Source organism: Saxophila tyrrhenica (assembly GCF_035928015.1).
Source record: "Saxophila tyrrhenica strain CCFEE 5935 chromosome Unknown scaffold_3, whole genome shotgun sequence".
NCBI classification, from domain to species: domain Eukaryota; kingdom Fungi; phylum Ascomycota; class Dothideomycetes; order Mycosphaerellales; family Extremaceae; genus Saxophila; species Saxophila tyrrhenica.
The window spans coordinates 1,145,871-1,173,831 of record NW_027041735.1 but is presented as its reverse complement, the minus strand read 5'-3'; the positions used below and the strand labels follow the sequence as shown (position 1 = coordinate 1,173,831).

Below are 27,961 nucleotides of genomic sequence, written 5' to 3'. Positions count from 1 at the left end.
ATAGTCCCTATCGCTCGAGGGATACGAAGGGGTAGATTAGTTAAGACTTAAAGGGTACTAGGTACCGCAAGATAACTATATAAAGCGTATAGAAGGCGTCTAGGACTACGGCTAGCGATTATAACACTTAGTAAGCGGCGAGTTCTACTAGTTATACCGTTATTGTTACGTTCTAAAGCGGACTAGCTATTACTTTAGGTCGTTTGTACTAAAAGCTACCCTCGTAACGAGTACTTATATAGTATATCTCCGGAAGATCTATTACATTAATTAGAAAGGTAATTAATTGCTACTAAAGCGGAAGGCCTTCTTTAACTACTACTTATTAACTAGAAGTAGTAAGTCCTTATTAATTAAGAACTAGATAGCCATTAACTTCAATAGTAGTAACTTTAAAGCGCTACTATACGACTAGCTTATCTATAATAACGTAGCTTATAACCAACTAGATAGTAACTACTTTCGGAAGCTATTAAGCTACTTAGAACTACGGTATAACCGGTTTATCCCCTTAAGGACTTACGCGAGTAACTACGTTACTTAGCTCTACGATTAGTCGGCTAGGTTAATTACTAACATACTATAAACTATAGTAACTAAGATTAACCTATCCTTTAATCTATAGACTAGTGGAAACTAGCTTACTCTACTTAGTCTATATACTTACTTTATTAATACTACCGGAAAACCGGTAATATTACTACTATTACTCCCTAAGTAGACCGGAAGATATACTAGTATCCGGATTGTAGATACTATAAGCGGTATTATTACTACTTACGGTATTAACGACCGGCTCGGCTACTTTACTACCGATAACGCTTTAAGTAACGCTACTTGTATAGACTAGCTAGCTAAGGAGTAGTCGTTCGACCGTAACGAGCGGTAGATCGGGTATTATAGCTATATCTTTAACCTCGTTAGTTAAGTAGCGCTCCTTAGTTACGACGAGTAGGTGTTTAGTACTACTATTGATTAGATAGAGCTCGAAGAACAATAGCTAACGCTATAGCGACGGAAGTCCTATTAGCAAGCTCTATAACGTAGTATACTAGATAAACCGATCCCCTTAACGTCGTAAGCGATTTACTACTTATTAGAAGGAGCTAATCGTACCAACTAGACTAGACGACAAGAAGGAGGTCTATTAACTCGTTACTAACGTTACAATACGCTAGAATAGCTTCTAAGATAGTACTAAACGAGCCGTCTACTTAAAGCTAGTAATTAAAGCTATACTAGATAACGAGCTCTTAACTTATAACCGGCGCGTCCGCTAAGCTAGACTTAATTCGTAGTACGTACTACTAAAGCGTCCCTCTATCTTAGACGACGTCCTCTTAGTAGTTAACTAGAGCGTCGTAAGCTAATATATTAAGATATTAAAGCCATTTAAGGACTTAACGATACGGCTCTAAGCTTACGTTAGCGGGAAGTTTAGCGCGATATAGTAGGTGATTCCGGTATTCGAGGACCTTATAGCCTACTTCGAGGACCTTATAAGCGCCTATCTAGTATCTAAAGGCCTCTACTCCTTACTAATTTACTCGCCACCTCCCTCTAGCTTTAGTTAGTAGCTAGATAAGGTAGTTACGAGCTAGCTAACGTTACTACTAGACGTACAAACTACCTTTAAGGACTACTTCTTAATTAATATTGATCTTGCTTAGTTAAAGCTTAATCAATACTACTTAAAGCTTAATAATTTACCGGTCTATATAGCTATAGTCGTCCTCTACCCCTACTTTAAGTAGCGTTAGCTCGAGCGAAAGTAGAAGGAGCGCTTAGACTAGGTTAACGCTACTATAGTGTCTTTTAACCGGCTAGTTAATTAATATCGGTACTAGTAACTACTAGATAACGAGCATTTACCTCTAAAGCGGCCGAAGCTTGATATTAACGTTATAGCTAAGCTTCTAAGCGACGAGGAGGACGAGGAGAGCGATATTAACTAGTAGCTAGCTAGTTATAAGCGTAATAGTAGTTATAGGCACTTAAAGCTTACTAAGACGACGTTACCGATCCAATATTAGCTTAGTAAGTAGTCTATATAGCTATAACTAACTACCCTTGCTTTATAGGTAATAGCTATAGTAGTAATATTAGACAAGCCTAAACGTGTCTTTAGTAGTACTAGAGCTACTATAATACTATAGCGGCGAGCGCTTATAGATACCTTAATTAACAACCTAATAGTTATAAAGGCTTAGTGCAAGATAGGCTTAATTACACTAGATAGGTAAGGAGCTACATTTACTTTACGGGCTTACGCTAACGATATTAGGTTATACTTTACTACAAAGGGTAGTAGAGAGCCTTTAATTAGCACCTCCGAAGTTCCGCACGTAGTATTAGACGATTAAGACATAGTGTCTTGGCAATTCACTTCAATTACATTAATTAATCTAATTACATTCACCTACGTTGATTGCAATCAACGCTAGGCCTGTCAATTGACCAATCAACTCAATTATCACGTGTCAGATTGGTTGCGTTGATTGAACACAGGTCTGCCGAACGCCTGCTTGTGGTACCTATAATACGACTAAGTCTTCGACATTCAAGTTCGCAAACCAGCTGGCGACGACGACGGCACCGCGACCAATCCTGCGAAATTCATTCGCCACCGACCCTGCTTCCGACTCACAAGCGCGCTCCAGTACCAGGACGTCAGTGTACTCTTCTAGCTCCTCGGAAACTTTGTCCATCATGCGGTTGTCCTCAATGCCACTCCGAACCGCTCTCTGAGACTGCATAGCTGCGCAAAAGATGTCCGTGCAACGCAAAGGAGTATCGTAGTCCAACGCTGCCCAGCCTATGATTCGACCGTGTCGAGATGCTTTCAGTACTCTTGTCTGAGGCGGGAATCTTGGGTCAGGCGTTCTGGCCAGGTAGCGCTCAGGAACAATGCCTCTGGGCGTCTTTGTGGGCTGTTCATAAATACAGGATCCTGTAATAGGAAGGTACTCGTCGAAAGTCCTCAAGCGCATGTCCGCTACCGCACTCCCAAGCCCAGCAGAGCGCAGTACCGTGTTGAGTAGGAGGCGTCCGTCTTGGATAGATGCTGGCCCGCGTACGACGATGTCGATCGGCGTACATATTGCTGTGACCGTGTTGTATGTTACTGCGCCGTTCAAGCCCATCCAGCTCCACGACGGCGAGCAAAACTGCTGATGTCGTTTCCTGCTCTTCTCGTCTGCAATCCACAGTAGACTCGACAGCTCACACGCTCCATCTCTGTCCAGAAGTATCCCATGTTCAATTCGAACAGCCCACCGTGTTTCAAATCTTTGCTGGATACCGCTAATTGCCAGATACTTGTCAAGCTCTTCGGTCAAGGTGCACTTGGAATACTCCTCCACGAGCCACGTCTATTGTTGAAGGTGATCTTGATCTCCTTCCAGCATAGGCCTCTGTGCGTGAGGTTGATGGTGATCTCCTGGCATATTCCTGTGCGGTAGCCATTGGTGAACTCCACGTCGATCTTCGTCTCCATTACCCTGCCGACAGTCCCATAGCAGCTTGTACTTTGTAAAATACACAGTACGTCTCGACAGCATGCGTTCTTGCATAACCCACCCTCTACCATGCCATTCCGAGTGACGAACAATGTACCATCCTTGAGGATTTGCAATCTTTAGACCTAGCTCATCAACAAACGGAGGCAAGCGCTCGGTGTTACCAGCGGAGGCGCCCGGCAGCCCAAAAGAATTTTCTTGCCATATGCTGCATGGCCAACGCACTGGCTTCGGCCCGGGCGTAACGCGATTAAATAGGCCGGAATCGCTACCATCTGATTGTATAGTGTCAACGGCAGCAAGCATGCACGTCGCATTCTCGAATATGTCTCCCATTTTGCCAATCTCTCTCTTCCGATCTTCATAATCATCCTGCACAATGCACAAACTGTCTATCCAGAGATACCGAAAGCCGAGGAGCTTAGTCATGAGTATCGCATGTCGAAATGTAAGTGTAAGGTGTGTATTTGGTATGTACTCTTGCAATTGACGAGTATTTCCCTTCAGTAGCTGACATGGCTGCAATGGACTCCACCGGTGCCTCAATGTAAGGTATCGCCCGCGTGTCCCGCCTGTCACGAATAGTCTTGCGAAGACGCAGAAGGTGTTTTCAGAATTGGGTATATCTGTCACTTCGACCACACGCGTCGGTAGAACTTGAAGATTATCTTGTTCTTGGCATCCCTGACCGTCGAAAGACATCCGACACTCTTCATGGTTCTGCATACAATGATGCAGCCATTCGCGAAGAGCAGCAGCATTGCGCTCGTGACCCGGGTGCTGAATATCGAGAGTAGGAACAAAGCCGCCACGTGCGTAGCGTGAGTCTGGTGGACAGTTAGCTACATCCTTAGCTCTAATGCAGGATTCTGATTTTCCTTCTGGTGCAAAGACCTGAACAGCATAACCATCATTGACACTTCCCCGATCAATTCGCTCGCTTGTCGTGTCGGAATGTGGGATCCAAGTAAGATGTTGAGGCGGATCTCAAGCGCTTCGCAGAGCCCGGCGGAGGGATAGTTTATTCGTTTAATGTACTTCGTCTTGGGAAGTTTGGGAATCCAAGCTTCGTACTCATTTAACATCGCGTTCCTCGAGTGAAGAAGTTGCAATTTACTGAAGGAATAAATAAAGATCAGGCACATAGGACAAGATTTTGCAGAAACGAGCATTTCATTATAAGTTAGCTCATGGTGAAAGCCAGACATGAGGTCAACTAAAGTGATAGAGCTGCAAAAGTTGCACAAATCGGAGAATTGGGCAGACTCCATGGATAGTAAATTTACAAATTTGGGAAAGAAAGAAACTAGAATGAGAAGCTTAGAGGGCCACGTTTTCAAGACGCTGGTGGCGTGAACGAGCTATTGAGGCCAAGCACATGATTGGTTGGTTGGCTGGATGTATTTCTCCTCCGTTGCACCTGCCCTTTAACGACCAGCTATGGGTTTGGCTGGCGGCCGATGTGTCACCTGGCGAATTGGTGCCGCCCACTTTGCCATATCGGAGTCTCCCTTCTTCCAGCAGAAGACCGGACAAAATGATGAGGCTCAGTCCGTCCAAGAAAGACAAATCGGCCATTCTCTGGAGCACACTTCAGGCGGTGAAGATGCTTCGATGATCCACGGACCGTACGAACCTCAGCACTCTGCCTCTGATGGAGAAGACGATGTTCAGCGAGGAACGAGAGAGGCGGTGGAACACATGCTTAGCACCGAAGATGCTGCTGGCGAGATCCTAGATGACAGTGCACCAAGCAGCGTAGGGGATAGCGGATTTGATTAGTTCAGCAGCAGTGCAGAAGCCAGTGGTTCGCTGCAGAACAGAGCTAGTCTGTTGCCAGGAGTTTCCAGGAATGCCGACCCGACTGCCAGCGGGCGCCGACTGGAGCCCGTGTCGAATGCTGAAGCTTTGACATTCGACCCAACACACGACGACTTACAGCAGGAAGAGGCATCTAGTTTGGAAAGAACTCGAACTGTCCGTGCGCAGGAGCCATTAGTCGAACGTGCGGACACCGATCGTTCCGGCATTCAGAGATATGAGACCCCCTTCACAGACCATGGCAGCAGTGAACCCCAGGAAAGTTCAAGATTACGGACTGTTCGGCCCCCATCATTCTTCCCAGGCCCTCATTCATTCCTTCCTGGCTCAAAACGAGTGGCAAAGGATGTCCTCCCGCGCAGTGCCGATCCTCCTAAATCTCTACCGCCCCCGGCCCACCGCTGTCAGCTATACGGGAGAGCTCTACTGTATCGCCAGCTACAACAAATACGAAGGGCAACCAAAATATTGCCACCGGAACCCTGGCCGCACGAAGGAGGAAACGCAATGAGATGGAAGGTGCAGAAGTGCACATAAAATCATCCAGAGAACAGACTCTCGCGCAGCTGGAACGTTGGGAGTCCATGGTGGAAGAAGTTGATTCAGTAGAGAACATTCGGGAAGATTTGGAATGGGACGGGATCTATGTCAGAGGCACTGTGAACATCAGAACACTGTCCAGGCAGGAGCATCCAACAATTGGAACGTTTGTGGAGTTGGTTGAGGACAGAAAAGGACCGATTTGATGCTCAGCTTCGCCCCTTGTTGCAGAAAGGTTTCCGATTGCAAGTGATTACCTCGGACCGGCATTCTCCAGCGCGTCAGTATCGCGCGCTCTCTCACCTGGAATACTGCGATGCTCATTTCACCGACCGGACGTTGGATTGGCTCGCGGTGATAAGCCCGAAGGTTGCGGACAGGCGAGGTCCGGAGAAGATCAGAAGGGTAGGGATCGTGTAAGCGGTACCGAGAAATTAAGGCAATTAAGGCAAGATAACGTCTGTTCCTGTGATGATCGCTGCTGTGTGGCGATGGCGACAAGAAGTTAAGACACATTTAGAGTGTGGCCGGCAGCGAAGGCTGCCCACGCGTGAGGTGTACCTGGTGGCGAAGGATCGGTTGAGCGCTGCACGCAGATGGACCGCGTCGCGCAACGAGCTGGCTGTAGGGCGGCCGCTCTGCGCTGTAACCTTAGGCCGTTGCACGAAGCTCAGTCTCCTTCTGAGAGATTGCATGCGCACCAAATCTCTTGTTCGTCGCTCACATCCACAAGGGAAAGCCCTCTCAAGATCTCTATAAATCAGAGAAGCTATCCGACGGAATGGACCTGAGCACACCTGTCCTCGAGCACTCCGACAACGAGTTTGGCAAGACCAACATGCACCGATCTGACCCAGTCGAACGTCTTAGACATCGGTTCTACGAGCCGCTGCTCTTCCTCTGGATGCTCAATCCAGCGCGAGGACCGACTTTCGTGCAACCAACGATCAACCAACCCTCGCATGACTTTTTCTCGCAGTGGCGGGAGTTTCTGGACTGCCTCTCTTGGATGTGTGATTTCAACCACGGAGGGAAGACGGTCAGTGCGGTGGCGGGGGAAAGGACGGTTGACGGCACGCGATTCTGGTTGGCGTCCAAACACGAGAGTGCTCTGCCCCACCTTCGCGACATCCTGGAGAAGCTCCAACTGATGAGGATGTCAAACCCCAACGAGATGGTGGCCACGGCACGAGCGATCTCAGAGTCCTCCATTGCGCTTAGCGGTGACAAGATCAAGAACTATTGCAGGGAACTGTCCAGGAGACTGGGTACAATCGAGGAGAGGGATGACAACACCGATCTATTGTCCGCAATTTCTGCCATCAGTATCATGAGAGATCAGCCTCTTGAGGTCTGTCGTGGTGCTCTGAGCTTTCCAGAATTCCGGACACTAGATCGACAAATCGAAGCTATGACCGATGTTCGCACTCCCACGGAGTGGTCGTACCTGCGTCACTACTTGCTACGACTGCAGAGTTGGCACAAGAAAACCGCCGTCATTGTTCACTTTGCAGCGCGATATCCTTCAGTGCTTGGAGGCTGTTCCTGCGAGTGGCTGCAGACACCCGGAGATGCTAGGTTGCCCGAGAAAGATGAGAAGACAAATCTCCTCAGTGCCTTGAAGAGGATGCTTCCAAATGATCAGCAGCAGCGAGCGACAGAACTGTACGATTCAGTTGGCAGTCTCCGAGATTTCAACTTCGACGCCGCATTCGCCAAAAGCTTCGATGCCAAAGGCCCTTCACTGGTTGTGCATGCGGAAGTATTCTTGATGGAGCACTTCTATTGGAACAATCTCCGTTTCCTCGAGAACGACCGGTACATTGGCTGCAGCAAGCGATCCTGCTACTGTTGCAGCCTATACATACGATACCATCCGGGGAACTACGTGCTTCGACCGTCTCATGGAACTGCTTGGGTCACGTGGGGCTTGCCTCTCCAAGCCAAGCTAGAGGATGAAGTGGTTAAGAAACACAATCTTGAGGTGTTGAACAAAGTCGTGCAGCACTTGAGGCGTGACCTCCTGAATGAGCTCGAGGTCCGGTTCCCAAGGAGGCAGAGACCTCCGGACTCGACTTCAGCATTCGCCTCACTTTCGCTCTGAAACGGAGGAAGGCGACTGCAAACGGCGGATCGGTCTACACAACTCGTTGGCGAACTTTTCAGTCATGATCTCGTTAATTGTATTGACAGACTTCGCAGCTTGAGTCCAGCCATTAAAGAGCGTGCATTCCCCACATTTCATCAAACGCAGCATCCGTGAAGTCATTAGTCATCTCATCCAGTGCACTTAGTCCCGTTCCAATCTCGTGAATCCCCCGACCTTCTCCGTCGATCATAGACTGATCGAATAGGAGAGAGTCGACCTTGGCATCGATGATGCATTCCTGCAGAGCTCGATAGCGTATGGCGAGTTCGGGGACTTGGGTGGTGGTGGTCAGGTGCTCGATCACTCGCGGGCGCTTGCCGGTCGTCTTAGTCATCAGTTTTGTCCAGCTTTCTGGGTCAGTGGATGTACAGCAGCTTATCAGACTGTCGACGTACTGTGTCTCTGGCAGAGATGTACCCAAGACTAGACAAGCACCGCCACCTAGGTCCGTCTCTAGAGTTTTGTAGAATTTACCACGTTCGATCATGGTGACAAGAGTGCTCATCGCATGTTCATAAGTCCTTTCGAGACCTGCACAATGGTGGAGCGCCTGGGCTGTTTCTTCGACCGGTGTGGGCCCTGCACGTTCCCTGTACCTCACCAGCACCAGACAGGAGAGTCTCTGCACCATCCGCAACTATGCGCCGTCACGTTCTGCGCGGAGATACATCCCCAAGACCTGGGCTTCAGGACGGAGGTGTTGGTCCACCGTACCGGTCGAAGAAAACTCCCAGAAGCCGAGCGGCTGACACCACCATTCATGCGCGTGCCCTTCAAGAAGGCGTGTCGTCTCGTCGTCCGGACCCTGGAAGCCAAAGAATTTCTCGAAGCGCGTGCGGTCGTTCTGGCCCCTCTCCTGAACCCGAAAGTTTACTAGGTCGAACAGAGACTTCTCCGTCAGTTGGATGTCGCGGACTTGCGCGAGGAGTGAGTTAATGTATCTTGCATTCTTGAGAAGGTCAGCGACATGGTTGAAAGAGTAATGGCCTCGAGGCTTAGATACCTCGGTGCGGTCACCAGTGAGGTTCCGCCTGATCTGGTGACCGTCTTCCATTGTGTCGTAATAACAAAGAGGAACAAGGCCGTCAAAAATGAAAGAAGGAATGGAAGAAGACCAGGCGAAGGAGATGGCACATCATGGGGCTTGGATGTGCTTTAATGTGTTCAATTCGATTCACCGATTCTTCTATCATTGCACGCTCCCACACGTTCTCACGATCGCTTCACGAGATGGCGTTCTCGGTGTGGAGATCGCTCCGATTCACCCGCATAGGCTTGCATGTTGCGTCACATGTGCTGACGTGTCAATGCGTGAGGTCCCCAACAGTATGCCAGCATTACCCCGTAAAGGACGAATCGACTTTACATCCCTTGCAGATCGCGTAGACCGTCGCCCAAGCTTGCATGCAGGCTCTGAAGCTCTTTCCGCCGATATTGAGTGGTCTCTCGTTCCCCACCGATATGGTGCAGCTCGTCTTCTGAAAGGCCTATCACCATCTCTGGTGAAAAGACGTCGGCCAGATTGCGCAAAAGGTGTCTTTCGACGACTTGGACACAGACGTTGTCCACGAACGTCTTGGGTGCAACCTTGTAATAAGCAATAAGGTCGGACCATGCCTCCGAGCAAGCCTGTTCGTCCATGTCCACTAGTACCCGTCTCTGCAGTGCACCGAGTAACTTCTCGGTGTCGACGGTGGTGTTGCTGATATGCAGCTTCTTGTTGTATTCCTCCAAGGACGCTTCTTTCCATGGCCTTTCGAAGAAGACCCCGGGTCGTTTCGTGCCGGGAGTTTTGCACGTTGTCTGTGAAGTAATGATTGTAGGTGATTGGCTGTCCGTCTTTATCCTCGCAGAGACGATCGAGCTCCGCCTGTGCTATCCTGCTATTGCGTACAAGAGACACAGCGATTCTCCCGGAGATCTCGCGATGCATTTGCTCATCCGCGTTCAGATACGCCAGAGCATCTTCGATAAAGCTCTCGATGCTGCTAATCACGTGCGACAGATGCATAGAAGCGAACGATTTCCATCGGTCCGACTGGGAATGGAAAAGCTCGGTCAAGAGGACATGGTTGTAGTGGCCCGACAACTCACGACCTCTTGTGCTTCGGTAGATCTAGCTCCGTCAGCAGCGTTTCGACGAGAAGCTGTGAGCGTGAAAAAACCTCCATGACGAAACCCGTCACATCGGCTTCGGACATCACTTGTTGATCACGGTGCAGGCGAGCGTAGGGGTCAGTTGACGCGGCGTTGCTCGGGTCCGAAAGACTCTCATGATCGGCATCTGCAATCGAGGGCGAAGTGTGACCAATTTTGAACGTTGCCCCATGCAGTCGCATCTCACTCGCAAAGCGTGTGTTGACATTGTGTACAAAAGCGCGCAGGCGTACGTACTGTCAATCTTCCGAGGGGCGGGCAAAGAAAGGAGCATCGACTGCGTGATAGTCCCCACGCAGTGCGGCTACGGTGAGATTGTGAGAACGCATCGCAAACCGCGAAAGAAACATGCGAATATGCACCGGCGTCGGTCGTTCGTGACCCAGGTCGGACAATGCACCTCCAACCTTGCCCAGCAGCGCGCGAATTTCTTCTCGGACCTTGGGCAATTCGCGCTCGATGTGTTCTTCCAAAAGCTGCTGCAAGAGTGTACGTAGGTTCGAGACACCGAGCCTCTCCTTGATGAGTCGTTGCTCCTTCCAAGGCCAAGTAGCAAAGAAGCTCTCCTCGTTTCGCTCCCGCTGCGATCGGGTCAAACGTTCTGACACCTCTAATGGACTGGGGTTTTTTAGGAGGAAAAATCCCAACTTCAGTCTCATCGCGTCCTGGTTCTTCGACAACGCAGCAATGCGGCCTTCCGTGCCAACATTCACGAGATCGGGTTTAGTGATGATCCATACCGTACGCTCGCCGGTCCGATCTAATTTTTTGGACTTCTAAATGATGCTCTGATTAGCAATGTCGTTGCTGGCTTGGACGACGGCGAGGATGATCGCCCGGGGAGTCTGAACGTACCAGTCCACTAGCTCGTGCACCATTCGCACGTCGTCTTCTTCTTGTTCCTCGTTCGTTGCCGAGATCAATCCAGGCAGATCGATGACGGTCAAGTTAAGCCCGATCGGACCCGAGACGTGAATGCACGTCCGCCGCAAACTCTACACTGTGAGGGTTTCCGAACCCACGCAGGTCCATCAAGGCGCCGACCTCCATAATGACGTCTGACAACTCGCTCAAGTTGTCGAGAGACCTTTTATACACCATCAGTCCTCTCGCCTACGGCCTGATCGGGCGGCGCTGGGGACGATACGTGCTTGCGTTGCCATTGCTGCATCGTCGTGGGTCAGCATGATCTCGGTTGCGAATCTCGTGCACAATCCGTCTTTCCTGGGGAAATATAGTCCCGTGATGCCTTCTAGTACTGAGCTTTTCCCAGCAGATTGATCCCCGCACACAATGAGCTGCGGAAGGTCGACATGCTCCCCGATGCCACAAGAACGCAATCTTGCGATCTTTTCGAGTCATTCGCTGGTCTTGCCCGACTGCAGGCTCGACAGTAAATTTGAGGTGTCCATGGCAGTCTCTTGATCGAGCTCAAGCCGGAGACTGGTGATATGTTTTACAGTGGCCGGGACTACGAACACTTATATCCGTGTAGAGCCGTCATCGAAATGGCTCAGTTGCTCCCAACATGTGACTTGAAGATGTTGCGCACGTCCAACAGACCTCGTCGCGATTTCTGACATCGTTCAATCGTTTGGTGAATTCAGGCCGGTCCAGCGACGCCCTCAGACCTCTGTGCACTAAACAATGTGGTCCAAGCTTGCCGTACGGCAATTTAGCACGTTCAGATGGAGAGCTCCGAGAACTCAGCGTTGGCGCATGAACATGAGAGCGCACTGTCAATCACTCCTTTCTAAATGATCCATCTCTGTTATCATACCATATGATCATATCGGGCATGGCACCGGGGTGCGACCCATTCGGTGGCGCAGGACTTCAGCTTGCTGGCCATTGACGTGGGCGTTCATGATTGACCATTCCTTCACCGGTCCATCTTAGTGGTACTCCGTCGGCAGGGTCTTCTGCAAGTAGCAAGGATGTGCCAGGTCTACATCCTTGGCGTTTTCTGCTGTCTGTTTTGCACCTCAACCGACAGGAGCTGTCGCATCAACGCAGCGCTGGCGTAACTGCTTAATCGGAAAGCCTGCGTATTCATGTCCTACGCAATAAGGTCATTACTCGCTATTAGCAACTGCATCTGCATACGAGGTGCAGTGTCGATTGATTGCGCTCTCACGCCGCTCCGCTGCAGCCTCAAGATTTCCAGCCTTCCGGCCATGCAAAAGTCACGTTTTGGAGATCGTCATTGCGGAAGAAAACCAGTCCATTCATCCACCCAAGCGCTGACGTCACGGTGTTATATCTGGCATTGACGCTCAAGGACACAAATTTGTCGGAAGAACCAGCGGTAAAGGTGCCGGACTGCCATGCGGTGAATGCGTACATGTCGCGATGGACCTCATGCGATTCAGGAACGAAGACGCCGGCGCACTTACGCGTTCGCGAGTATCCAATGCGCAGGTGGTGGCCTCGGTTAACAGCTTGCACAACCTGCCACATCATTGCGTCCATGTAACAGCATGCCGTAAACTCCACGCCTCGTCTTCGCTTCTGAACGTAATCATCGAGTTTGTCGGCGAGCCGTCGATGCCTACGTCCGAGTCTGTAGACGAGGTCATCAATTTCCTGGGCCGCCCATGGTTGACAAAAAAGCGTTGCCGCACGCGCTGGGCTCATCCGATGGTACGTAGAGCGAGACGTACGTAGCACATGCCGACCCTCCAAGTGCCAGATCAGACCGCGCGTGCGAACGCCATCGAAACAGAAGCAAACTTCGGGAAGTCGGCAGAGCCTAAGAAACGACAGTGGTTTCGTTCCAGCCGGAGGCTTACAGCCTTTCAGTCTTGTGTCCTGCATCCATCGAATTGCGCTTGTCCCAAGCACGGCATCTGTTCTGCCTTCACCTCGGCGGTGCAACATGACGATCTCCCCATTGAGTAGATATTGCGCTAGCAGACTCATACCGATGCTCAATCGCTGATCGGAAAGAGCACGATGGTCCAGTCTTACGCCATAATCGCATGCGTTTGCCGCGATGGCAAGTCTGTCCCAGGGATTCTTGAGGCGACGCCTTTGAATTTCCGAGTGAATTGTCGCTGACATCGGCATGAATCCGGTGGATTGATGTTGAAGTAGAATCTGGTATTTTCCGATGATCTTGAGCATTTTCTCGCACGAGGCTCGATGCCTTCGGGAGCCATTCTGCTGGTACGCCAGTAGCAGGAGGGTGGTCTGTTGGCGGAAGAAGGTAGCAGAGACACAAAACTCTCCGGGAATCCGCTCATAGCCACTACATCCTAGCCGGACGACATTGAGGGGAAAGAGCAAGTCCATGTTGATGCCAGCGACATATTCTTCTTGAAAGACCCATGCTCTCTTCCACCAGGTATCTTCGGTCAGGCGTTTGAGGACGCAAATGGTTCTCTCGATGGTGCCTCTGCTAATATGCGGTCGAAAGGCAGATAAGCCACGTGCAGATTGGAAAGTCAGCTCTCCGTTCATTAGGCGAACCATCAGTCGCAGCTCGATTGTTGATTCTATTGGAGTGGACAAAAGTCCAAGAGTATTTCTCGCATTTTTGTAGATCAAGTCCATGGAGTTCATTGCGTTTGTTTTAGCTTCCTTGTCGTCTTGGTCTATGCAGACCTGATCGATCCAGAAAAGCTTCAGTCCTTTGTGCTGAAGGTATTTTGTGACTCGGGCGAGTACACAATCTCGAACCTTCAGTCTCTCTATCCCGCGAGGATTTGAATGCTCTGCAAAGTAGGCGCCCGAACGTCCATCCTCGTGAGGCGACGGCTGCCAAGTCCAGGATATAGCGACAAACTGTTGCTCCAAATTTCTATTGCGTACCACCTTGAAACAGCGTGTCGATACTTCTTCGTACACCAGACATAGTGGATTCTCAGCCCACACATGGGCCTTTCGCACCTCCAAAGCATGTCGCTCGATGGCAAGCAGATGCGAGACGACACTGGACCCGCTTCGAGAGACGATTTGCTGCAAAGTATCACACGCGTCTCCTTGCTCCGATTCGGGCTTCGGTCGCGCTTGACTCTCCACACAACTCATCGTGTGATTGCAGTAGGGCGATGCTACCTAGCAGAGTCTTCGGTCGGCCGTTCAGAATGACTATGCAGCTGTAAATCGCACCGCCTCCTAGAGGTCGACATAAGATCAAGGGACATTGCAAGACTAATTCCTCACCGGTCGGGCTCGTGCGTGTGCATGCTTTCTGCAGTAAAGCTCGTTTGGGTACACCCTGCATGCGACGCGCATGTCGCCCGACCGGCCATTCTATGCGGGCGCTTTACCCAATGTTCCGCTAACGTACGCTTCTGCAGCAGTGTTCTATGAAGCGGAGCTTCCCTGTGCGCTTTGAGTGATCTGGAAAGATATAGTATCGCCATGCAGCATATCTGCGGGTCCGTAAAAGAAGGTGACACGTATACAATCTGCCAAAGTTCTTCGAGCTTCGATACCAGTCCACGCCACGGAAAACATCCGCTTGTTGGCGTCCGTGCAGATTCCCGAGCTTTCAGTATCTTTTTATGTCCATGAACGCCTGCACGACATACTCACCCGCCCGCAATCGGCCCGCGTGCCGGCCGCAAGCCTGTCTGCGCTCTTTGCTGGATGAACACATGGTCCAATAGAGGTGTCTGACGTGTCGTGCGATAACAGGGATACACTGCGTACTAACCACTGCTCATAGCGCGAGGATCAAGCAGTCAAACTTGATCGGCTGGGCGCTAGAGTGTCTGGTAAACCCATGTTGTATTAATAATACGAAGTAGCAGATCATGCCTAGGTAAGGGGAAGCTGTCGTGATTGCAACATCTCGAGGACGTTCCTGTCAGTATTGACCACATAAGAACACTGTTTGAGCAGACTCACGAGGACCGGTGAGGTCTCGGCCAATGAGCAGGAGAAGTTGTACAGGCACGTAGCGCTCGCACCCTAAAGCAGCTGGATGGAAGTGGCAGGTTTGGACCACATAGGCGCAAGCCTGATCAATGAAGTCTTGACACGTTTGTTCCAGTATGCACACTAACGACATGTACGATCCTGACAGCTCTTGGCCACGTGCTTTCTGGGGTAGCCAAAGCAGGAACGCTGAACATTTGGGTCGATCAATTCTGCATCAATCAACGTGATTGCGAGGAGAAACAGCAACAAGTCAGCTTGATATGGCGTATCTTCGCAGGGGCGGAACAAGTAATCGGATGGCTGGGACCCGCCTTTGAAGGAAGTGACGACGCTCTCGCTGATCTCATCTTATTTGCTAGCGCACCCGATGAGGCTTCGGAGGAGCAATTTTCGCAAGTCGCGCGACGTCTTTTCGGACAGCACTTTACCCTTGACAATGTGCTTCGATACATCGGAAGTATTCTGCTTCTTGGCTCCGACCTGAGGAGTCGGATGCTGCGACTGCGACTCTTTAGCCTCCCATGGTTTCAACGCCGATGGATTGCACAAGAAGCTTGTCTCGCTACCAGTCTCCTAATACATTGCGGTCATCAGTCGATATCTGGCGCGCAACTCTTTCGCGCAATCGGCGGGGTTCATCCCGTTGTTTCTCTGTAGCTACAGCGGCCATTCCGCAATGCATTTGCGCTTCTCAAAATGCGAGAGTTGGTGCAGCATGCGACGGAGAGCGACTATCGTGTCTCTTACCCTCGTACACTACAAATCCTGAGTTTCCTCGACTGCAGAGAAGATCAGGACAGGATCAACGCTCTGTTTGGCATCGTTCAATCTAGCAACTCTTGGTTCATGCCTGCATATTGTCCTACTCCGGACCTCTACGTCAATTTCGCCCTTGCTTACATGCGACATTTCCGGTCTTTCGACATCACTCACTTCGCGGGCACAACGGAACCCACTCACCATAGGCTGGGCGTAGAAGATGTATTTTCTATTACGTGGCCAGCTGGTGATTTGCCATCATGGGTGTCGGATTGGAGGATTCGACATCGGTATCTTCCGATCATTCCAGCGGAGGTCGAACCCCAGAGACAAGAATCGAAATCCTTCGCATTCGCACCACCATTTGATCCATCTCGCAAGTCGTTAACGTTATGCGGCAAACTTTTGAGGACACCGATTAGACCCTGCGGAATTCCACACCTTGATGGATTTGAGCCTAGTGAGGATCCACAGTATCAGCTCGCCGTAGATCCCTGGTGCAACCGCATCTTCGTCAATTTTCTGAACATGCTCGCTCCTTATTGGGCATTGCACTACATCTCCTCGAAAACCTTTACCCATTGGGTCGACTCGGTTCTTCGCTCGGGTGAAGATGCCAGCGGGCACCTCCTCCGTTTCGTCGCGACTTTGATCATGGATGGCAGGGTCCAATCTTATGAGCGGCCCGACATTGCCATCCCCCAAAGTAGGGTTTGGGAATACTTTCTCGAATACGCCAAAGTGCAAAGCGTCGCATTTACCGACATGGTTGACAATTGTGAAACCATGGAAAAAGCCGCGGCCTACGGATACCTTGCCGAGCATGTGTGCCGATACCGCACCCTTTTCCTAGGCGACGACAACATTGTTGGACTCGGCTCACCGGGCATATGCCCTGGAGATCGTATCTGCTTCTTTTCCAGCCTAAAGACACCCTTTGTGGTACATCCCAATGGTGAACACTTTGAACTGCGAAGAGAGTGTTCACCATTGGGATGGCCTCATGAAAAGTGCGTTTGACCAGCTGGAGGAGGACGAGCTCGAGATTGTTTTGGTGTGAAAGTCCTCTGTGATGAGTGATTACTTGTGCGTGAAGGGCCTACGATTGACCTCCCTTGGAGAACTCCATGGAACAATACGGATGCTTTCGACAGCGGAAGATGGAACCGATAGCCCAATTCATAAGCTGCTCTTCACTTCAATCTCGAGTATCTATTTGACGCGACCTGTAATATCCCGAAAGATCTCTTTGCCTGACCTCAACTTCTGCTGACGATCTCGCAGGAAGTCTCTTTTGCGTCTGACGGATGCGGGTTCCGATGCAACTTTTAGAACATTCTCGTCTGACAGGTGATTGACGTCGAGAGGCGAGAATATCTTGTCCAGCCCGCGAACCATGTGTCGTTCGATGACTTGCGCAGTCACGTTCGCCACAAAGGTCTTACGTTGCTCCTGTCAGAACGTCAACTCTATACTTCTTGCGAAGAGACCGAATCGTACCTTATACATAGACAACAGGCAATCAAGAGCCTCTTCACAGCTGTACCTCTCCATGTCCCGGTCGACCTGACTATGAAAGTGATTGATTGCAACAGAAACGTCGACCGAAGCGCTCGTGTGGTTACTGTTGCAGCCTGGCATGCGTTCGTGGTGAGTAGCCGCCTCGATCGACTTTTCCAGACGGTCTTCCATCCGCTGCGTGCGGGCTTTCTGCACATTATCGGTGTAGTAGTGGTTATAAACCGCTGGAAAGTCCCGTTTATCTTCCAAGATCATGTCGAGTTCCTCCGCCGCTCGTTCTCTCCGCCGTTGTAGACTTTCCTTGACCTTGAGCTCCGTCAAACGGGACTGTACGTCTCGCGGACAGGTCTCTTCCAATAGCGTTCTCGTAAAGGTGGTGCATATCTCCGAGACCTGGTCAACATGGCTGGTCGCAAAATGCTCCCATTTCGAGGAAAGCTCCCAGAAGAGTTCACCAATGATGAGGGGGTTGTAGTTTCCTATAGGCTCCTTGCCACGCGATCTTACAAGGACACGGGACACCCACTCGATGGCCTCTTCATGCGACAACCGCTTGGGTGAGCTGGCCGTCGTACCGGAATCCCAACCATCGAGTGGCTGCGGTTTGCTGGCAAGGATATATTTTGGTCCTTTCCTGCGAATCTCTTCGGCGAATTGTCGATTGACCAGTTGGATCGCCGCTCGAAAACGTCTCACGGAAGTCGGAGAATCGACGTCAAAGGTCGTGTCCGAATGGTCTTGAAAATATGCGCTTTCGTAATGCCCGTTCACCGCGGCTCCGGTAATCTCCAGACATCGAAGACTGAGAGACGTCAGGTAGTTTCTACACTCGGTAGCTGTCGCTCGTGAAGCTCCGAGTTTGTCGAGCTCGGCGTCCGTTTCGGCGAGTGCTGCGTCCAGATCTCGTCGCAGATTCGGTAGTTCTCGCTTGACGTGATCGAATAAGAGGCCACTCAAACGAACACGGAGGCTGTCAATCCCACAGCAGTCCGAAGGCAACGTCTGAAAATTCGACGTGCGGAAGAAGCGTGCTTCGGAAGCGTTTCTCTCCTCGATCGAAAAGTGGGACTCTTCATACTCTCGGTTCTTCACCACGTGCCAACCGAGCTTGAAGAACACGTCTTCGTTCCGAGCCAGGGCGATGAACGCGTCTTGCGTCCCAGAACCCGGAGGGAGGCGATCCGGCTTCGTGATAACACCCAAAGTGCGATTGCCCTCTGGATCGACCGCTCGGACTTTGGTCAAAATCGGCTGATTTGCATAATCATCCGATGCCTGAGTAACAGCCAGACAAATCGTCCGGCGTTGCCTGATATAATAGTCAGTGATCTCGGCCACCATTGCTTTATCCTGCTCGGAGACCCCCTTCGTAACGTTCTGAATTAGGCCAGGGACATCAACCACCGTCAGTTGGGGACGGCTCGTACCTTCGATGACGAAGCTCAGAATGTCTTTCGAAAACGCCTGAGTAGGGGAGTTTGCATCGCTGTCTTCGCCACCGGAGCTGATGCCCATAATGGCAGCCGCTTTGGAGATGATGCTTGGTAATTCGCTAAAGTCTTCAATCGTCTCGGAGAATCCGGTGACTTTTGCGGTATCTGCCGCATTGCGACCTTCGTCGGGGATGATGCTCAAGCGTAAAGCGTCAACCGGGGCCCGCCTGAGCGTGATCTCAGTGGCGAAGCGCGTACACAGGTTGTCGTTCCTCGGGAATGGCACTTCGGTCAAAGCTTCCAAGACTGAGCTTTTGCCAGAAGACTGACTCCCACAGACGACAATCTGCGGCAATGGCAAGACAGCCTCTAAACCACACTTGCGGATCTGGGAGACAGTGTCGAGGATCGATCTTTGCTCATCGGATTGAAAGTCTTCCAAAGACTCCGTAAGGTGGACTGTGGGCTTGGGAGTGGGAACGGCAGCTTCGGGATCTGTCTTGAGGTCAGACATGTTCAAGTGCGCGTCTGGACTCGTTCGTGGCGAAGAAGAGTGAGCAGTGTACAAGAAAAGACCGCTGCTTCTTGATATTTATATATCGATATAGGTGCGATCGCACGAGTGGTAGTCCACAGAGCAAGGACACTGTAGGTGCTCAGTGAACCGCGTGCGGGCCGGGTCCTATGAATGCGTGCGTGCCTGATAAGGGAAACACGTTCGAAGGCTTATTCGGAGCAAAAGGCAGGTGGTGCGAATCTGCAGAATTGCCTTGCTTTGGTCGAAGACGACAGGATCCAAGATCTTAGCAATTCAGATGTAGGCTTCCGGGTGGGATTACTGGTGCTGAGCAGTGAATGGTATTTGGCAGTATGGCAGATGTGCCATTGCAATGGAGGTGATTCCACTGGACAGCCGTAAGTTAGGGCTCCTTTGATTCGAGGCCGTATGCTCTATCGCGTCCGATCCTGTCAAGTGTCGCGGTCACGCTAAAATGCCGTACGGCGAGCATAGGCCTCCCTTTCAAACGGCAGAAGCCGTGGGTAACGTTACGCAGATTTCCCCTTCAGATTGCCAAAGCGATACATGCAGGAGCAAACGCAGACCTTCGCCAGGACTGACTGCGACAGAAAATCCCGCGACCTCAACAATGCGGTCAAGTGAGGGGGTGAAAGCAGTGCATCTCGACCCTCACCCCAAGAAGGCATGAGCCTGGAAAGCGTACTACCTGAAACAGTATGCAGCCAACTATAGTGCACTCTCTCGGATATGGGGCCTTCCTTCCTCGTGATTGCGTTCGAATCTGATGTTGGTTTCCGTCTTCAAGACCAGCATACGTTCGATCTCATTTTGATCTCATTTTATCTCATGTTAATATCATCGATCTCATCTCAAGCTTACTGGCATACAATCCACGATCCGGACGAAAGCAATGGGTCGAACGAAGGCGAAGCAAGGAGTCGATAAAGATGGCAGAGTTGCAGAGCTCGAGCGTGCGATGGAGAAGTTCAGTCTGACCTACGGCCGAGATGATCAGAGACTGGAAAAATGGCGGTTATTATGCGATGATTGCGGTGTCGAAAGCGGCACGAGTATCACCAAGTGCAAAGCGGCAAGCTCGAGTGCCCCTTCGAGAGTCTTGTATATGTACTGATGACAAGCAGGCCCTGCGAACAGTATCAATCAATATTTGGGATCTGATCAGGGCTCGGGAGAGTGGGAACCTACCAGTTCAAGGATACCGAGACAGGATCCAGTTGCGAAAAGATCTGAAGAATCCTCGTCGGCGATTTCCACTAGCTCAACTGAAATCGGGGGACGACAACAGACTATTGAGAGCGCTTCTGGTGGCTATTGCTTGAATAGAGAGTTGATCTACTAGCACTGCAGTCGGATACCATGTTCTCTTTGCGCATGGTTCTTGAGATGCTGCACGCTGTCTAGCGTTGAGTCCGTAGCCTTACATTTGGGGTGTGGACATGATATTCCGCTGCCAACCTTTTGAGCGCCTTGATGTGATTATCGGCGTGCCTTCCGAGAGTGTACTGCTGGCTGAAGATCCTCGTCCGCTCTTTCACGTGGAGCCGTTCGTCTCCAAGGCAGAAAAGGCATTGTAGGCGATGGAACGTCTTCGGGAATTGCTCGTCCGTCTTCGAAACGACATTTCGCGGCGAAGATCCGTCGCCCAAGCGAAATGTTGGCTGGAACGGCTTCCTTTTCAGCTCTACTCGAGAACATAGACTCGCCATAGCCTGCACAGCGGCTGCTCTATCGACCCGTAAGGAAGGGTCCCTCACATCTCTAGAGCCGATAAGGTTCGTAAGGGCAGTTCTTGCCGGAATCGGAAGTGTAGGGGATGGTCGCTCTGCCTGTGTCGGAGGCTACCTGAGTCCTCCGCCGAGTTGTCCTTCGATGAGTACGGCGTTCTTATGTAGAAAGAAATCCTTGCGCAGCTAAGACCGCATCCGAGCCTTATGAAACTCCTTCCTTGTACAATATGCTATCTTGGCCAGCGTATAATCGCCGACCAACTCCTCAGATGCCGGTGCATTGGTGATGCTTCCGTACTTGTCCTAGAGAGCTCTCGCGAGACGATAATGTTCGGACTGCAAGGAGGTGACGTCCGGCAGCGATCCGATATGCTCGAGTGCTTCTGGCGTTAGCGCTACGTTAGCATCCGGATTAGCATTCGTGCCTATGTCGTCAGCTTGCGGATAAGCGTGTCTTCGGTCGCTTGTCCTCGCACGAGACTCCCGACGTCTAGAGTGATACGTTGATCTTGATAGTTATTCCGGTAGGTACGGCTATCGAGATGACCCGCTACCTAATTACGTACCTCTTTGGAGCCGGATACTGCGATAGGAGTTAATAATATGTAAGTCTTTTCGATATATAGACGTATACGAACCGTCTATAGCATTAAGAACAAGACGATAGAGCTAGTACTATATTACTATTTCCGGATAGCCTATCTTTTCTCCTAGGCTCTTTAGACGCTTTGTAGTAGTACTACCTTACACTTTAGCGCCGGATAGTATATCGCTTAATACTCGCAAGATCGGTATATCCAAGATGTCGTTATACTATAGGATAGTAACTAGAGTAGTTAAAGAAAATAGATTACTCGCGCTATTAAGTAAGGATAACTAGAAGGCTTTTGTTATAATCCTATAAGGTAGTCTTACGTAATCAAGGTCAATCGTACTTCTTTAGAGAGTTAGGTAATAAATAAACAAAGGTAAGAATACTAACTTAAGCCTAATTAGTTATAGACCTTTTAGTAAGATTGTAATATAAGTTAAATACAAGAATATTAGAGACATTCTTAGTTCCTATATACCTATCTATATCCTACTCGAATCCGATATTTATCGAGCGCTCGCTACTCGATAGCCTTTAAGCGTTAAGTACTCGCTACTCGATTACTATCGAGCGTCGAGTAGTTTAAGCTTAGGCTTTTCTTATCTAATTAGCTTACGTACTACTCCTAATAGTAAAATCCCGTAATTTCTCTACCGTATTTGTAATACTAGGCTTTACGAACTACTATAGAATATTTATCCCTAACTACTCGAAGGTTATACGAGCGTTAATAGCGCTTACCGGCAAGAGCGTACCGTTCTCCTAGGGAGACGATAAGGAGAAGTCCTTTAAAGAGTTAAAAGAACGTTTCTACTACGCTCCGGTACTTTTCTACTAGGATCTAAGGCTTCCTACCTTCCTCGAAACCGATTGTAGCGGGTTCGCGCTAGAGGGCGCTCTTATCTAAGAAAAGGACGGGACCCGACGGCCTATAGGCTTCTTTTCTCAAAAGCTAAATAAAGCCGAGATTAATTACGATATCTATAATAAGGAAATACTAGCGGTAGTATCCTATCTAAAATTTTAGGCTCCCGAGCTAAAAGTGTATAGACCCTTTATAATTTAGACGGACTATAAAAACCTTTAATACTTTATAACGAAAAGGTATTTATTAGAGCGCTAGATGTAATAGTATAAGACCTTAACGTTATTCTAGTTCTCCTTAGTTTATCGACTAGGAGTCGAAGCTATTCTCTCTAACGCGCTATTAAGAAGGGAGTAAGATACCCTAGGAGAGGATAATAAGTTATCGAGATTCTAAAGGTTCCTATAACCGGAAAGTATACCTAATTAGCCGGAGGCTATAAGAGGAAAGGAGGTAGTAGTAGCTACTACGTTAGTTAACTCTTTATACCCCGGGGCGTTCGCGACCTAGCTACTAGCTATATAACTCGGGGAGGAACTAGAGACTAAGTATACGATATTAGAACCTATACCGTATCGAACGGGCTTAGTAGGGCCCTTCTAGGATAACGAATTAAACGAACTCTAGTATAGTACGCTATCGAGGGATATACTATACCAATTAGTCCTCCGCGTAATAAAGACTAGTCCGCGAGCCTTACCGAACGAGATTAAGGTTAAGATTTAAGCGGGTAACTATAGTATCGATAAGAAAGGACGCCTCCGGCACTATAGTAAACTATAGGTGCCTAGAGCTCTAGTATCTTTAGAGGCCGAGTATAAAGTAATAGAGCCTATACTACGGCTATTAGACGTACTAAGAACTAAGCTTATTTAGTCCGTTTACGATTTATCGGTCTATAGACACCTAGGCTAGGACGCTACCGCTTCTATCCTAGGACGCGACTTCTACTAGCCTCTATAGTCTAGACAAGTCCGGTAGTTCCTAAGAAACTACGACTACTATAGACGAAATAAGGTATAGAGAGAATATAAATATAGACTTCTACGACCTTTACCGGTTCCTAATCGTTTCTTTTAGGAGATCTCTATAGACTTTATAACTAACCTACCGGACTCTAAAAGTAACCGCTTCCTCTAGGTAATTAAGAATCGGCTAAGTAAATAGATAGTAATAGAAGCAATACCTAGTATAAAAGCCAAGGACTACGCTTTAAAATTTATAGACTACTAGGCTAGATACTACGGAATACTAAGAGCGATTACGAGCGATAGAGGAACGAACTAGACGAGTACTTTCTAGAAGGAGTTCTATAGACTTATAGGCGTATAGTAGCGACTTAGTTCCGCTTACTACCTATAGAAGGACGGAGGACCTAAGAGGCTAAAATAGGACGTCTAGGCGTACCTTCGAAACTTTATTAATCGAGAGTAGTCTAACTAGAAAAAGTAGCTCCCTATAGCGTAGTTAGCGCTTAATAGTTAATACTATACGGGGATCGGAATAAGCCTATTCTTCGCTATCTACGGGTATAAAGTACCGTCGCCTATAGCTTTAGAACCGGAGTATACTAAGAAGAGCTAGCTAGCCGTATTAGAGAGGGCTATATAGTTCGTCGATAAGGTAAGAAAGATCTCCGACCTATACTAGACGAGTATAGTAGCTATAGTATAGAAACAAGAGGAGAACGCTAACTATAACCGGACTCCTACGCCTATCTACTAGAAAGGCGATAAAGTATAGTTAGACTTACGAGATTATAGAATAGATCGACTAAAAAGAAGCCTAGACGCAAAATACGCGAAGTATACGGTCGCGGAAGTATTATCGCTAGTATCTATACGTTTATTAGGGATCCCCGGTAATATCTATACGGTATTCTATACGGACCTTCTTTGCCTAGCGAGCGAAGATCTATAACTAGGATAGTACTCCGACGATATATAGCCGGATCCTATACTTATTAAGACTTACGAAGAATACTATATCGAGGAGATCCTATACGCGAGGTAGAAGGGTAGAGGGAAAAGAAGAGAAGTCCTTATAAAATAGTCTAGATACTATAACTCTATATAGGAACCCTTAGAAGAACTAGTAGACAATAGCGTAATAGACGTATTCAAAGAGAGATATAGAGATACTTAGATATACGACGGCCTATATAAGAAATACGAGAGGCCGAAAAATAAAAGAAAGTCTACTTAAGAAGGACCGGATTATAGGCGTTTTAGAAAGGAAGGAGGAACTTTAGGAACAAAAGACAAGAGAATAATACTTTTTATTTTACTATATAGCGGCTACCGCTATAAATAACCCGGACCCTAAACGAAAGCTTATAGATTAGCGCGACGCGTACCTAACCTTAACGCCTATAGGATACCCCTAGTACTAAACGAGTAGTTAGCGAACGAAAACGTATAGAGAATAGTATATTACCTATAACTACCTCTACTAGGCTACTATATTAACTATAGAGGTTATAACCTTAGAGGCTATAGTACTAAAGGAACGGTTAGCGAAGAAGAATAAACGGAGGCTAAACGAAATTACCCGGACAATAGACTAGTAACTTAGAGAGACTTTAAAGCCTTCTAGGCTTATAATACCTTCTTTAGATTATTATAGTAATTACTACTAAACGTATATAAGCCGAATAAAAACGAGTAGGGAACGGGGGAACTTACGTAAGAGTATTAGTAGAACGAGTCTAGGTAGAGTAGGCAATATAGGCTATTTAGGGACTAGGACGGTTAGCGAGCGTTTTCAAATAGACTCCAAAAATAACTTATAGGTCTTCGTAATTCTTACGACCCCTAGTATAGGTAGTATAGGCGCGAGAGCGGGAAGACTAAAAACATTAGTAGAATCTAAACAAAACAAGCCGGGGTTAGGAACTTATAGCTTAGTTGACGTAATTGTATCTAGAGTTAGTATAGCTTATATAGTAAATAAGAGCTACTATCTATAACTAGTAAGTATTAGCCGGAGCCCTAAGAAAAAACGCCGGAAAGCGTATAAAAGGAGATATAGATATAGAATAAGGAAGAACTTACTTTAATTAATATTAATTAAAGAAAGAAGAAAGAGGGTTAAGAAGGGTAGAAGTCCTTTAGTATACTTACTAGTAGCTATTGTTATATAGCGACAATAGCTATTAAGCTATAGGAGTATATTAAGTTATAGCGATAATAAAAACAATATAAAGGTAAGGTTATTAAAACCTTATATTTACGTAAAGTTATAACTTTATATAAATCCTATATTAGCGCTACGCTAGGGAAACGGTTAGAAAGACTTAAGGACTAGTAACTTTTGGACGGAGACCGCTCTACTACTAGAGGAACGCGAAGGAGGGGGGTAATATAAAGAGCAAGCCCTTAGATATAAGGCTCGGGCTAGGCCCGTACTACTACGGCGTCTACTTACTTTCCTTCGGACTTAGGCTAGAAGTTCTTTCTCTCTTTTATCGAACTTGTTAAATACTAAACTATACTAAGCTCCTATATATACATTACTCTCCCGTAATAGATTGTAATAGTATAGTTATAATATCCTTAACTACTCCTACGTTATTATTAGAAACTCTTTCCCGCCGTTCTCTACTCGATTAAGTAGTTAAGCTTAGCTATAGGCCGCTAGATATATAGATAATTATAAGAAATCCTTATTAGACTCGCTACTACTCGTTAGGATATATTATAGTATCCTAGGAATAAAGGAAGTAAAGTATATTTATAAAGTCTACGCTTAAGGGTACCGGTTTAGAGTAGTATAACGTCTCCTTTTTACCTTTAGTATAGTATTAGATAGACTATCTACTTTAGTTAGTAGAGTAATATAAGTAACGCTAGTAGTTATAAACCGCGTTTATATTAGCGACTAAACTTTTATCTAGTATAGCGCTAGTATTATACTTATAGATCGCCTTTAGAACCCGTAAGTACTACTTTAGAGTTCTAGCTTATAGCGTAGTTTATTTAGCATTCTCGATTATCTATAGAAAGAATAACTTTAGCTATACTACTTCTACTTTCTAGAGTACTTCCGCTAGATTACTAAGGGTCGCCTTAAGGTAGAAGCTAGGATAACTACTAGTTTAGAAGTTAGCCTTATATATAAGAGTATATAGAGATAATATATATCTTTATTATCTTTAGTATATATAGAGTATACTCGTCTACGTTATACTAGAGTATAGCTCGAGGTAACGCCTATACTATTTAAATCAATAAATAATAGCGCTCTAGTCTTTTAATATATATAGGAGCTATATAGTATAGAGAGCTTAGGCGCTAGGTAATAAAGGCGGCCTTAGGTCGCTTATACTAATAGGGCGTAAGTACCTTATAGACTAGTACCTCTACTAACTTAGTCGTTAGATAAGTTAAACTAGCTTTATATATACTATATAATATAGTACTACTATCTAACTATTTCTATACAAGGAACTAATAGAGGTTCTCTATATCCTAGACTATTAGTAGAAGCCTACTTTATAGATTCGTTACGCTATTCTACTTTAAAGATAGTATTATCGTAACGTTAATCTCTTATATAGTATAGTAGAACTCTACTAAAGTAAGAGTTCTATTAAAAGATATATTAGGAAGCTTAAACTAGAGTAGGAGATAGAATATATAATAGGAATAGGATAGAAGCGTACCTTACTATATTATTACTACGTTATAGAAAGGAAGAAGATAGAGGTAGCTATCCTATAAAGATAAGATAGCTTCCTTAGCTATACCTTAGGCTTACTTCTACTAACCCTCTAAACTACTAATTCTTAACAATTAACCTTAATTATATAAGACTACCTTATAGGATTATAATAGAGAAGTCCTAGATAGCTAATCTAAGAGAGTCTAGATATTCTCTATTTGTATATAAACTTCCTATCTAGTAGTACTAGAGATAAGCTAATTAACTACTTATAGATAAAGTCTAAGTCCTCTCTAGTTATTAATAAGAATATTTCTAAAAACTAGTAGCCTTAATAAGAGCTCTTAGAGGATTTTTCTAAAGACTAGTAGCCTTAAGTAGAGTTTAGTAAGACTACTAGCGAAGTTAAGTAGCTTTAAATATAGCTCTTAGAAGATATTCCTAAGAACTAGTAGCCTTAAGTAGAGTTTACTAAGGATATTTCTAAAGACTAGTAGCCTTAAGTAGAGTATAAATAGATCGCAAGTAAAGAGGAGCTATATAGATAAGAGTACTATAAACTTAAATACTAATCCTTTTAGGCCTTAAATAATAGATTTAACCTAAATTATAGGCGCTTACTAATATATAGTAATAACCTCCTATAGCTAAATTATAATACTATACTATTTTCTTTTCTATTATTACGATACCTTTATAGCGGATATACTAAGAGTCTACTAGCTTTCTTACCTAATAATAGTAACTTATATAAGAGTAGTTTAAAGCTCCTACTATACTATAATA

The 27,961-nt window shown here is 47.3% G+C and overlaps 7 protein-coding genes across 7 annotated transcripts; 3 read left to right on the top strand and 4 right to left on the bottom strand.

The window, feature by feature from the left end:
- Positions 1 to 4,958: 4,958 nt before the first annotated feature.
- LTR77_002403 (uncharacterized protein) lies at positions 4,959 to 5,876 on the top strand (the record flags this gene model as incomplete). The annotated part of the gene is made up of 2 exons (XM_064799662.1): positions 4,959 to 5,276; positions 5,301 to 5,876. 2 exons carry the CDS (start codon positions 4,959 to 4,961, stop codon positions 5,874 to 5,876), a joined length of 894 nt encoding a protein of 297 aa, XP_064662417.1.
- A 784-nt stretch (positions 5,877 to 6,660) lies between these two features.
- On the top strand, positions 6,661 to 7,983 carry LTR77_002402 (uncharacterized protein; the record flags this gene model as incomplete). Its single annotated transcript, XM_064799661.1, has 1 exon — positions 6,661 to 7,983. One exon carries the CDS (start codon positions 6,661 to 6,663, stop codon positions 7,981 to 7,983), a length of 1,323 nt encoding a protein of 440 aa, XP_064662416.1.
- Positions 7,984 to 8,095: 112 nt separating this feature from the next.
- Positions 8,096 to 9,082, bottom strand: LTR77_002401 (uncharacterized protein; the record flags this gene model as incomplete). Its single annotated transcript, XM_064799660.1, has 2 exons — positions 8,096 to 8,618; positions 8,697 to 9,082. The coding sequence occupies 2 exons, from the start codon at positions 9,080 to 9,082 to the stop codon at positions 8,096 to 8,098; spliced, it is 909 nt and encodes a 302-aa protein (XP_064662415.1).
- A 308-nt stretch (positions 9,083 to 9,390) lies between these two features.
- LTR77_002400 (uncharacterized protein) lies at positions 9,391 to 10,367 on the bottom strand (the record flags this gene model as incomplete). The annotated part of the gene is made up of 3 exons (XM_064799659.1): positions 9,391 to 9,831; positions 9,923 to 10,013; positions 10,123 to 10,367. 3 exons carry the CDS (start codon positions 10,365 to 10,367, stop codon positions 9,391 to 9,393), a joined length of 777 nt encoding a protein of 258 aa, XP_064662414.1.
- A 1,972-nt stretch (positions 10,368 to 12,339) lies between these two features.
- On the bottom strand, positions 12,340 to 14,217 carry LTR77_002399 (uncharacterized protein; the record flags this gene model as incomplete). The annotated part of the gene is made up of 2 exons (XM_064799658.1): positions 12,340 to 12,812; positions 12,849 to 14,217. The coding sequence occupies 2 exons, from the start codon at positions 14,215 to 14,217 to the stop codon at positions 12,340 to 12,342; spliced, it is 1,842 nt and encodes a 613-aa protein (XP_064662413.1).
- Positions 14,218 to 15,771: 1,554 nt separating this feature from the next.
- LTR77_002398 (uncharacterized protein) lies at positions 15,772 to 16,943 on the top strand (the record flags this gene model as incomplete). Its single annotated transcript, XM_064799657.1, has 2 exons — positions 15,772 to 16,844; positions 16,931 to 16,943. 2 exons carry the CDS (start codon positions 15,772 to 15,774, stop codon positions 16,941 to 16,943), a joined length of 1,086 nt encoding a protein of 361 aa, XP_064662412.1.
- Positions 16,944 to 17,046: 103 nt separating this feature from the next.
- LTR77_002397 (uncharacterized protein) lies at positions 17,047 to 19,302 on the bottom strand (the record flags this gene model as incomplete). Its single annotated transcript, XM_064799656.1, has 2 exons — positions 17,047 to 17,286; positions 17,335 to 19,302. 2 exons carry the CDS (start codon positions 19,300 to 19,302, stop codon positions 17,047 to 17,049), a joined length of 2,208 nt encoding a protein of 735 aa, XP_064662411.1.
- Between the last annotated feature and the right edge of the window lie 8,659 nt (positions 19,303 to 27,961).